The sequence below is a fragment of the Cyrtonyx montezumae genome, unplaced genomic scaffold, assembly GCF_038088225.1.
Source record: "Cyrtonyx montezumae isolate F1298 unplaced genomic scaffold, pur_monq_1.0 scaffold_3, whole genome shotgun sequence".
In the NCBI taxonomy this organism is placed as follows: Eukaryota; Metazoa; Chordata; class Aves; order Galliformes; family Odontophoridae; genus Cyrtonyx; species Cyrtonyx montezumae.
In genome coordinates this window covers 143,515,374-143,527,926 of record NW_027072034.1, presented here as the reverse complement: position 1 = coordinate 143,527,926, position 12,553 = coordinate 143,515,374, and the positions used below count along the sequence as shown (strand labels likewise).

Sequence of the window (12,553 nt, the reverse complement as noted above, 5' to 3'; positions counted from 1 at the left end):
GGCTCGCGGGCCGGTGTCTGTGTGGTTGCTACGGGGGCCGGGCGGGGCCGCGCTGCGTGGCCGCGCAGCGGCGGGCTGGGCCGCCGCGCGCCTTATCCTCGTGTACTGCACTCGCCATGGCGCACGGCCCCGCGCCTCGATCGCCATTGCCCGCGCCGCGCGCAGCGCTGCTCCTCCTCCTCCTGCAGCTGCTGCTGCTGCCGCCTCCCCCTGCTATGGGCGCCGGCGGGCGGCGTCGCCTGGCGTGCTCCACGTGCCGGGGCATCGTGGACAGGTTCAAGCAGGTGGGCACTGGGGCTGCGGGCTGCCGCGGGCGCCCGATCGGGGTCTGGCCGGGCTCGGGGGCACGCAGGGTGTGAGAGGTGTCGGTGGGAGGCTCGGCGGTTTGGTCGGCGGTTTCTGAGCTTTGCTGAAGCGTCGGTGACGTCGCGGTAGTGCCGCCCTTAGCTGTCATTGGAAACGAGAGCTGCCGCTCAGGTTCTGTTGGTGCTGTCGGTTTGCCAGGGATTAGCAGATACGGCGAAGAAGAATTTTGGTGGTGGGAACACTGCTTGGGAAGAGAAGACGCTGTCCAAGTACGAGTCCAGGTGAGCTGCCTCGGCGCGGCTTCGGTCTACTCCAGCATCCCTGCGTGTGTGGCTTTACAGAACCACTGCTAATCTGGTACTTAAATACCAAACGTAAGAGCTAAGAGTGTAAGAGCCTCACGTGTCCAAGTCGTGAATCCATACTGTCTAAAATACAGCACTGCACTTCATCATGAGGGCTGACATCCCTCATTTGTAAGTGACTGGCAGCATTTATTTTTTGTCACTTCTGAAAACAAGGAAGGTGATGCTGTTTTTGGTCATTGCAGTCCCAAAATAGTACTTTTTAATGATGGTCAATATTTGATTGTCCTAAACAGCATGGACCTTATCTTGGTGTACTGCCAGTCTTGTTTTATTGCAGTAACTGCTTCCTAGAATTCACTGTTTGCAATTTCAGTACCAAATTGCTGCACTGCTTCATATATGTATTTGTATACTGAGCGAAGCAATCTGGCATCTTTCTCCCAAATTACAAATTTATAGTTTTTAATCTTCATAGGAACAGTGAGCTGCAAGGGTAGATTGTCTGAACTTAGTGAGCTTGTGTCAGATACTGGCAGAATCTGAAAATTACAGTTGAATTTGTTAGAAAAATCCGGTAAACCTACAATCTGCAAACAATAAATGCAGTCTTCATAGTTACAGTGAAATAAATTAGCTCTTTATTGTGATATTTGCCCTGTCTTTGAACTAATTCAGAACACGCACACGCTCTCATCTGATAAAGTGTTCTAGCCCACAGTCTATCTTCTGCATCTTGAGTAGTGCCAAATTGAACTGAAATTAAGCAGTAAATTAAACTTCTGATTTTCCTTCTCTTCTTGTAGTGAAATTCGTCTTGTAGAGATCACGGAGAATCTATGTGACAGCAGCAACTTTGAATGTAACAACATGGTAGAAGAACATGAGGAACATATAGAGAAATGGTGGTTCAAGCTGTAAGTATCTTTTTTTTTTTTAGTATAGATTTTTGTGCTGATAAGTAACTAAGGGGACAAAATACTAATGCTGTATTCTGTGCCTGACTGGTAGGGGTATATCAGTTGTAGTGCAGAAGTGGAAAATGTATAAGTCCACTTAATTATCTCAACAGCTGGGAAGTGTAGTTAGCTATGAAGATTCCAAGAGCTATCGTGAAGTGACCCTGAGCTATATGTTTCAAGTTAAATTTATTCAGTGCTGCTAATTGCAGCCACCTGCGAGTGGATGTAAGGTTTATCTGTACACCAGGAATAAATGGAGAGAGCATCTAGTTACCATTTGGATTAAAAAAAACCAAAACCTCCTAGGATATTTTTTAACTCATCAATTGATATTCATTCCCTATTCAGTGATTATAAATTCATTAAGTTAGTGTTGTTTTTATTATCTTGAGTTGGCAAGATGCTAGTCCAAGATTTTTCCAGTCCCCAGGTTGTTTTCATCCTTCCACTTGGTATAAGAAAACATGTCTGAATGGAAGTGATGAATTGTGCCAGGGATCACCCTGTGTGGATTAAGGAGCTGGGCATTCATGTTTGAGAGTAGCTCATCTACTACTTCTGTGTCCCATGTGAAGGCAAACTAGATCTTATTATGTGGAATTCAACAGGGTGAACTACTGTCACACCACTTTATCACTGGATAAGAGTTTTTGACAGTCCATTTTGTTCTTAACAATTCTTTTATTGCTTCACATTTCTATCTTACTGTGCAGGACTGAATACATTTTAAACAAGCAGACTGGAGGAAAGCTTTTCAGGGTCTGGGCCTTGCAGTAGATATGATCAGATGTAGTTGTTTATAAGAAGAATCTGTATGTGCCTCAGGTATTGCTGAAGGCATATCTCCTGGCAGACTACAGAATACATAAGCATTTATAGGACTCTCCTTTATCAAAGTTTTTCAAACTTCAGTATCTATATGAATCTGAGATCTCTGAATTATCATTTGAAGTGGATTGAGAACTGACTGACTGGAAGAGCTCAGAGGATTGTGATCAGCAGCACAGAGTATCCTTGTGGCCAAGAAGACCAATAATATCCTGAGGTGCTTAAGAGTGTGGTCAGTAGGTTGATGGAAATGATCCTTCTGCTCTACTCTGCCCTAGTGAGGCCTCAGCTGGACTACTGTGTCCAGTTCTGGGCTCCACATTTCTGGAAAGATGGGGAACTATTAGAGAAGAGAAGGCCATGAAGATGATGAGGAGCCTGGAGAAGAAAAGACTGAGAGGGGATCTTATCAATGTGTAGAAATATCTAAGGCCAGGTGTCAGTGCATGGGGACAAGTTCTTCTTGATGATGCCCAGTGACAGGACAAGGGACAATGGGCACAAGAAGTTGAACATGAGAAAGAACTTCTTTAAGCATGACAGAGCTGCCTTTCTCTAGAGATATTCGAGACCTTTCTAGAAACTTTCCTGTGCAACCCACAGGAGGGATCCTACATTAGCAGAGGAGTTGGACTATGTGGTCTCCAGAGGTCCCTTTTTAACCCCTGAAATGTTGTGAGTCAGAAGTGAAAGTGTAGCAGCTGTCCTGCTTGTTTGTAAAATAATACTTAGTGTTTATATTGTTTATTGAGGGTATATTCTACTGCTACAGTAACACATAACTATTTCCTCTTGGTATAAAAAAAATCTTTCTGAAATATTCCATGATTCATGTCAAAAGAAAAAGAGGAATTTTAACATGCATCTTACTAAGAAGTCAAGTTGGTAGTAATATGAGCAAATGTAAATGTCTGCTTTGGGTTCTCTTCTTTCTGAGGTAAATACAATAGTTGTCTTTATGAGAAATATGTAAATGTGACTGTCTAAATTTTATGTAAACTTCCTCCCCCCCAAAAAAGCAGATTAAAGTGTTAAGACTACACTGAAGTCAATTTGTTGGTCATTCTTACTGTTCTTATGTAAATAAAAATAATTGGTAGAATCAGGTAATAGTATTGCAGTATAGAAGGTTTTTTTTTTTTTTTAACAATGCCTCAAGTTGGAGGACTTCCAGGAATTGGTGCCTGAAATAAGGTAGCTGTCATTTCAGAAGAGAAGTCTCTAATCCTGTGTCATGTGCAGTACATTTTGGATGACAATGCATGTTAACTGTTAAAAATCTTTGTTCTTTTTATTGCTAAACGAATGTCTTTCATGTACAGAAAGAAGAAATATCCCGATTTGTTTAAGTGGTTTTGCATAGAAACATTAGAAGTTTGTTGCCCACCCGGAACTTACGGACCAGATTGCCTTGGTAATTTTTCTTTTGAAGCATATAGTCGCAGATGTTTTGTTTTTCACTCACTTGCTGCAGTATTTAGTAATGTGGACATATGAGGTATGATATTTGGCTTGAGACAGCAGCTGCTGAGTACTAAGTCTGTTGTTTAGGTGGCCTTTCAGAAGGTACGTAGACAGAAGTCCTTGACTGAGTTCAAGAAAGACAAACCAGCTGAAACACTGCTGGGGATTAAATGAAATTCACAAATAAGGATGAGTTAAAAGGGAGTGGGAGAAATAGGTGGGATATGGTTGGATAAAAGTAAGATATACGATGCAAGAGGAAGAGGGCATTTTGATCATTAAAATTTGTATGGTTTATAAATCTACAAAACTTTGTACCTTGTTGGAGATTAGTTTTGGCCTCCTATTTGGCAGTTGCTGAAAATGTAGTGTTAATTCCTAATGTTGATCTAAGTGATCATTAGTAGGTTCTTCCAACTGCAGTACAAGCTTTCTTATATATCTGGAATAAATAAAGGCACCAACTTTATCCAGCGAGCTAGAAAAACAGATAACATTCTAAGTATAAATGAAATTTATAGCTGAGCTTCCCTGAGACAGTTTTGGGTTCCTCTTTATACTTAGATGTCTTAGTATTTCTTGCTCCATGCATTTTGGTTGCTCTCAAGGAAAAAAAAAATGGAAATTGCATACTGTTGTAGGTATATATTTTTACATTGTGCTGTCTGTGTGGAGGGAGGCACCTGGGGAGACTGTGGCTAAGAGTAGGAAGTTTTTTCTTCTCACATCTGATTTCAAAAATATTTTGGTCCTTTTGAGCTTGTCGTGGAGGATCAGAAAGACCTTGTCATGGAAATGGCCGCTGTGATGGTGATGGAACCCGGGGTGGAGATGGCACATGTAGCTGCAACAAGGAATACACAGGAGAATTTTGTTTGGACTGCTCTAGTGGTTACTACAGTAGCTTGAAAAATGATACACATTCAGTTTGTACAGGTAACAAAATCTTTGGCACCTGCAAAGATCTTTCTCTTTCATCTTCTCTTCTTTTTTTTCTCAAACAAGGTAGAAATAATTCAAACAAGTAAATGTAATAGGAAAAAGTAGTTATAAGAAATGCTTTACCCATGGAGGAGGTGCCTGTTTTTTTGTTTTTGTTTTTCTTATGGAATTCTAAGAATATAGGAAGCCATCTTCCCAGACTGGTTTTGACTTTTTCCCCTGCATGCTACATGCTATTCCTCCTTCCTCTCTTAACTGTTTTATTTGTTTGTATGTTTGTTTTATTCTTAAGAAGCAGAATTCATTTCTGCTGAGAGAGAGGGAAGAGTCAGTTTTGTGCTTATTCTTTTGTCCCTTAAGGCACTGTACAAAAATCTTGAATGGAAGTGGCTGTGTATTGAACTATTTTAAAAGCTGGTTTCACCTATTGTCTCAAATACACTTAGCTGGAGCAGAAAGGCACGGAATCAGCACATCTGTACTATAGACTATGTAGATTTCAATTAAATATGTCTAAGCTCGATTATGAAATGGTCTATTGGTCTGTGCAAATAATGTAGTACATTTTTTTCATCTGTTTTTATGTTTTGAATAAGATTCTGTAGCAACTAAATCCTGGTGGTGAGATTTAAGGTGTTTTTTTAAATTTTATTATATTTTTTATCTGTCTATAAATTCTTCCATATACTTTGTTTTATATTACAATATAACATGCAGTCAGCCAGCTGGATTTATGGTGTATTTCATTGTTTTCTAAAGAGTATTATCACTTCACGCATTGGTTTAATAGGCAGTCGTAGATTAAATAATCTGAGAGTTCAGTATGAACGAGTGCTGGCTTGATCTCTTGATCTTCCCAAATATTTCAGAAACTGGATGTACTTTTAGTCAGTATAATTGCATGATGCTCCACTTTAAGTGGTGCCAGGTTTGTCGTTGTGTGCTGTTGGTAGGACAAAGCTGCACTTTTGTAAATGGTATCTCCACAAAATCAAGTTTTAATCTAGTGAATCCAAGGCTCAGACTACTAAAATAGGATGGTTTCTAGTAAATCCTAAATAAGTTTTTCTTTGAGAGAAAAACACAAAACTCTCATTGGAATTTCTCAGCATAGCTCACATTGTGGTTTTCTGTCATCTCAGCCTGCCACGCTGCTTGTAAAACTTGTACTGGTTCAAGTAACAAGGACTGCCAAGACTGTAAGGAAGGCTGGATCAAAAATGAAGAAGCAGCTTGTGTCGGTGAGTAATGCTTACTACACTTAAAGCAGGTTTTGCAGCAACACTGGCTAATAAAATTAGATTGCAGTAAGTTTTATAGTATTTCTATGAGCATATTTTATGAAATAAATTGGTTTAGATTTCTGCAGTTTGGACTTTCTCAGTTGCAAACTTGTTTTGTCTGGATGGAAATTGGTATTTGTTCCACTGATCACCAGTTTCTAGCTCAGTATTTCTAGCTTGGGATATCTGTATGGAACACTTAAGGAAAAATTGCAGGACTGCACTGGTGAGAGAGTAACACAATCCACTCAAATTAAGCAAAAGTCATGAGTATATGAAATATGCCATAGCAAACTCGTCAAAACTAGCAAAAGACATTTACAGTACTGTCTGGAAGCTGTACCTGAGCAGTGATGTGGATATGGCTTCTTTTGAAAAGTGTTAATGGGAACTAAGGTTTGAATTACTACTACTGCAACACCAGCTGAGACAGTGGAAGAACACACTAAGAAGTTTTTAAGGTGCTTTAGTATTGTCTTCTGTTTGGTGTGTTTGGTCTTCTGCTGATCAAGTACAAGCTAATTAATGAGTAGGAATAATGTTGGCAACAACTATGACTGAAATACCCTTCTTTAATCCAATTTTTTTCAATAATGAATACCATTGTGCCCTTTCCTTGAATTTACAAGACTAGAATATTTTAACTTTTTGGGTAAAACTTTTTCAGCTTGGCTGGTTTTGACCATAACTTTGGTCTTTTTCAGTTTGCTTTTTTGTGGAAAACTATGGGCTTTTATTTGTGTGAATTTGTTGCTGTCTTTTTGTTTTGTTTTGATTTTTTTATAAATACTTCAAAAAGATTCACAGTTTGGTAATACAGGATAGAGTAATCAAAGTAATCCAGAAGAGCAAGCTGTTTGTTTTGCATGCATTTATGCTTTTTATGCAAATAGCATAACACTGACTTGAAAACGACAAGGATGGCAGGTATCCTGGATGCTTTATTTAACTCCATCTCTTGAATTTCTGTCTGTTGTCATCACGGAACAGCTTCTGCAGATAACAGTTTTTATTTATTAATATAACCTTACACTAAAAAAAAAACAGTGACTGAATTATCATGTTATTTTATTTGCAATTTGCATTATCTGAACAGAAACTCATTGAAATGATTACTCTCAATTCTGTTCAAGTTTATAGCTTTTGTGGGCCAGTTTTTACGTGATCTCAGAGTATATCATTTGAATATCAATCCGTTTAACCATGACTGCTATTTCAGGTAACTTGTCACTTTTTATATTTCAGATTTAGATGAGTGTGCCTCTTCTCCTTGCAAAGATGAGCAGTATTGTTTGAACACAGATGGATCTTACTCCTGCAAAGGTTTCTTTTTTATCTGCTTGTGTAGTGGACTGTCTAGAATCGTAATGGAGTGCTAGAGAAGGCATTGAGTACTATGGGGTCTGATTCTGGCTGGGCTTGGGGAGGATGGGGCTTTAGACCTATTGTGAGTAAGGTGAGAGATTTCTGTCTTTTTCTTGTGTAGGTAATCTGACTGACCTTAAGGGTGTTTAAGACTGAGATAGATGAATTTTTATGCTTAAGTGTTTTATCTTATGCGTGGGTAAACTGACTGACTTTAAGGAGGGTGTATTTTAAAACTGATTATTGATTTTTATGCTTAAAATATTTTCTTTAGCATGTGATGCTAGCTGTGTAGGTTGCACAGGGGAAGGTTCTGACAAGTGTAAGTCCTGCGCATCTGGATACATGAAGGAAGATGAAAAGTGTACAGGTTGGTGGATTTAACAGGATATGGCTACACGCCAGTCAGCTCACTGTTAGTCACACTGAGGAGCTGTTAAAGTACTTTCACTTCAGTCTTATTCAGTTTTCAAACCTATCAAATAATCCCAGTTGTTGTGATATTAGCAGTAAAGTCTTTGTAATATTTTTTATTTTGTTAAGCTAATATGCATGATGAAGTTTAAAGGTGAGACACTCCAACAAAAAGATGAAATTCTTTAAAAGCTGATTCCAGAAACACATACTCAAGTCTTGTCAGTTACATATCACTTCACTAGAATTGTGTGTTTGTAGTTATTTCTTTAACAGAAAAGAAAGTATGCAGTACAGTCTGTCTTTCAGATCCCCATTAACTTACAAATTCCAGCGATACTATTTTGCAGTGAATTGTAACACATGAAGGGTGACATCAGAATTTCTCAGTGGGAGAGAATAGAATACACAATGTTAAATAGCTTTTAACTGTGACAATGAAGTATTTACAATCTCCCTTCCCTTTTGTTGCACCTTGGTGGCATGGACAGAAAGTGACAATAGGAAATCTGCTGTAGGTTAAGATGAGTGCTATGGTTTAATTAATTTCCTGATGTAGGGCCTGCAGAATATAAAAGGCTTCTGTCTGAAAAAGTTTGAAACAGTCTGAAATATGGCAAAGTGTGACTGCTTATTTTAGCAGAAGTCAAATCTGTTGCAGCAGCATTCTGCTCTTCAGTGTTTTTAGTAAGCAATTAATTGCTGTGTTGGAACTGGCTTGAGATGGAATTTTGTTTGTGTGTAACTAAGTTATATACCAAACAATAGCAATGGACTCTTTTTTTTTTCCCTTTCTTTCTTTTCCTCTCTCTATCCTCACTCTAGATGTAGATGAATGTAACCTTTCAGAAAAGCTTTGCACAAGGGAGAATGAAGACTGTGTTAATACTTCAGGTAGTTACAAGTGTGTATGTTCAGAAGGGTTTGAAGATAAGGATGGAACATGTGTTCAAACTGTAAAAACAGGCAAGTGACTTTTAAATGTCAGATTTTTAAGTATATATTTGTCTACAACTTGGAGATGTATTTCTGTCTAAGGTTCTTGCCTCTTGAGAATTACTCTGTGTAACTTATTATCTTTCAAAAGCTCTTATCTGTCTCAGTTTGTTGCAGGTAGCCTTGAATTCTCTCATGCATATTTTCTTGCTAAAAAATGAGTATTTTTTAAATGTCACGTTCCTGTTTTGTATTTCGTGTTTAAATCAAGGTTATGTTTGTAAGTCATTAGGTTTCATTAAAGCAAACTGGCAGATCAGTGCTATCACGAAAGGGAGGTTCCTCATTGCTTTTTTCTTTATATTAATTACGACTCAGAGGTTTACACACAGGAACCAGAACTGGTGGATCTTGGATTAATGAAGTTGTAAAGATCTGTGCAGTGCTATGCAGTATTGCTCATTAAGGTCTTCCAGTTAATTACACTATGTACTTAGTGTAGTTATTAGTCCTTTTTAAAAAACAAACAACCCACAAATGCATGGTAACTGATCTCCTGAGTATTTGCACACATGAAAGCTGCATAACAATGATTTTAATGTGGCCTGACACTTTATGAAAGTAAAAACAAAATGAGCTGTTTACAGTGTGTCCTGACTTTTTCTTATGGTGATGCTGTTAACATGATAAAACTGCTGTTTTTTAAAGGCTATTTTAACATCTGAACTGGGCAGTCCACAGTATAGAATGTAATTCTGAGCAATTTTTGCTTTTTATGTTCAAATATCTGAATGTCTTAGGAGAGGTCACGTGGAAAGTAGAAAATTCTTTGTGAACAGCTGAAAGCAAAAGTTTAAAATGGAAATAGCTGTGCTGCTTTCTTTCACTACCACTATGAAATCAGTATATATGAATCTTTTATTTGCATCTGGTAAAATTTCACGAGCTTGGACTTGCTGTTGCAAGTAGCCCTTCTAAATGACTTTATACTGTGTTTGGTCTTGTAAAATGTGTTGATTTGGGGTTTCTCTTGAAGATTTCTCATTTGAAAAACTATGATGTAGTTAATAATACGTCTTCAATTTTGTGTTCTAACGATACTTCATTTCACAGGAGAGGAAATGGAGACTGAAACAACTGAGCCTTCGCATACAGGACATGAGGACTTATGATCTGCATTCAGAACCAAAAGACATTCCTATTCTCAACTTCTAAATTATTGGACTAAGCCTGTGCTAGCTGACATACTGTGGGAATGGTATTAAACATGCAGGCTACCATTAAGATTTTTTCTAAATGGTGATAAACTGCTCTTTAAGCTGCATTTCTTTATTCTTAAATGCCACTTTTTATATAGTTCTTTAAGAACAATCTAGTGGGTAAGTATAAAATTTGAATTAACATAAATTGCACCCAACAATAGTGAACAAACTGAAGATTTCTCATTCTAGTGCCTACTGGTAATTATCATCTTCTTTTGGACTTAGTTGCACTTCATGATTCAAGAAAAAATTTAAACTGAATCTTGTTTTTTTGACATGAGAAATATTTCTGTAACTGAATTACAGCATTTAGAAATTATGAAAGGGAGGAATATCTTTAAGGGGGGGAGGGGTAAAACACTGTTCCCTTAAAATAGAATGCCTACTACTGCATTCAATAAAAGTTTATTTTGTTGGAACGTGTCTTAACATTTAAAAAATGTTAATACCTTGCTGTGTGGTCATGTCTGTTTTTCATTCGGACAGTGGGAAGGGCTAAAATAAACACAGAACCTAAATAGCACTGTATTTCTGTTCGGCACTGGACACCTTTTTAAGTTGTGCTGGAATGTAGATTGTTTAGGTAAAACGTAATTCTTTAGAGGAAAGTGATGTCAAACAGCTTTCCAAAGGCAGTTAGAAGAAAGATACATGCATTAAGTGTATGAAATTATACAGAAATGAGAGGTAAGCTTGGCTAATACTTGCACTCAGTATCTCAGAGCTGATATATGAGTGATCTCTGGAAATGATGAAATCATAATTTCCACTACTTTCTACTGCTGTAGATAATACTTTCCTGTCTTTTTTAGAGCAAGTATATTACAATCAATTTATCTTGTTGTCTCTTTTTCCATTTTGGAAATGAAGTTAATAAGTATAGCATAACATCCATTCCCACATTGTCCCTAGGCTTAAGGGCTAGTATTAGAAGTAGAATTATGATGCCATTCTACAGGACCATCAAAGCTGTAAATAAAGGCAAGGACCAGCTTGCTGCAGCATTTAAAGTTTAGGTGGAAGCAAATGAAGTCTGGAGGTGGTAGATACTGGGAGCATGAAGACGTAGTATACAACACAGGTAAAAAGAACATAGTATAGGCTAGACAGTGAAGTTGTAGTCCAGAAACCATCAACAATTTCCTCAAGCAAGTGGAAATACAAAGATCCTGCCATACAGTGAGACCTGGAAAGGACAGAGATCTTGGCAGGGAGGAGCCTGATGAAGTTTAACAAGAGTAAGTGCAGAGTCTTGTAGCTGAGGGGGGATAACTGCATGCATCAGTACAGGTTAGGGGATGACCTGCTGGACAGGAGCTCTGAGAAGGACCTGAGTGTTCTGGTGGACAGCAGGTTGGCCATGAGCCAGCAGTGTGCCCTGGTGGCTGTTTACTGAACTGTGTATTTGGTAGACATGTTGACATGTTACAATAAGCATGCTGCTGCCTCATATCATTCTCACTGCTGAGTTTCTGAAGACAGACCTTTTTTTGTTCTGCAACCTTAATTTACTGCTTCGGCCCATAATTACACTTTATGTGTGAACTAAAAATTGTTTTGGTTGAATTTATTGGTTTTTGTTATTTGTTGGTTTTGGTTTTTTTTGTCCCTCTGATGTGTTTTTTCCCCATCATCCTTAAAATGAGCATTGAAGATGAGAGATATGGCAGGAATTAAACTGACTTTTTAGCAGGAACTGGCGATGAAGGTCAAGTTGTTTGTATTAACCAAACTAGTCCTACCAGCTAGCCAATCTAACTTCCTGCTCTGTATTTTTAGCAAAAAATGTTAAAATGTAACAGGAACAATATGTTCAAGGAGATAGGGTTAGGTAGTACAAAGCTTTAGTCTTGTGATTGCCTGGAATTTAAGGTCTTGAGCCAAACTTCATGAACACATTGATAAATACTCCAAAAGTGATCTGAGTTTCAGCAAACAAGATGTGCCTTAGCAAAGTTCTCTTAAATACTACAGCCTGAAATTATTGGTGAATCCCCAGTTTAAAGAATCGTAGAATGTCTTGCATTGAAGGAGACTTTAAAAATCATCTTCCAATCCCCCTGCCTTGGGTTGCCACCCACCAGATCAGGCTGCCCAGGACCCCATCCAACGTGTCCTTGAATGCTTCCAGGGATGGGGCATACACAGTTTCGCTGGGCAGCCTGTTACAGTGCCTCATTTTCCCCTTACATCTAATCAAAATATCCTGAGTTTGAAACTATTTCCCCTTGTCCTGGCAGAGTATCAGACCAATCAGACCATAAAAAGTTAGTCTCCCTCCTGATTATAAGCTCCTTTGAAGTGTTAGAAGGCTGCAATTAGGTCTTATCAGAACCTAAGCTTCCAAATTCTTGCTTATGTTATAAAATTCATGCTGTGGTATCAAACTAAAAACTAGATCCCTTTTGGTAGTTTGTCTTGGTACTTCTCTGGAGGTTTTTGACTTAAAACTAAGCACATCACAGAATCACCAAGGTTGGAAAAGA

The 12,553-nt window shown here is 38.4% G+C and overlaps 2 protein-coding genes across 2 annotated transcripts in view; one reads left to right on the top strand and one right to left on the bottom strand.

The window, feature by feature from the left end:
* Nucleotides 1-12,553, bottom strand: part of BRD1 (bromodomain containing 1) — a 373,526-nt gene that overhangs the window by 112,992 nt on the left and 247,981 nt on the right. The window lies entirely within an intron of this gene.
* CRELD2 (cysteine rich with EGF like domains 2) lies at nucleotides 117-11,256 on the top strand. Its single transcript, XM_065743540.1, has 10 exons — nucleotides 117-284; nucleotides 505-587; nucleotides 1,418-1,528; nucleotides 3,724-3,815; nucleotides 4,625-4,801; nucleotides 5,950-6,048; nucleotides 7,336-7,413; nucleotides 7,730-7,825; nucleotides 8,695-8,835; nucleotides 9,919-11,256. The coding sequence occupies exons 1-10, from the start codon at nucleotides 117-119 to the stop codon at nucleotides 9,975-9,977; spliced, it is 1,104 nt and encodes a 367-aa protein (XP_065599612.1). The 3' UTR covers nucleotides 9,978-11,256.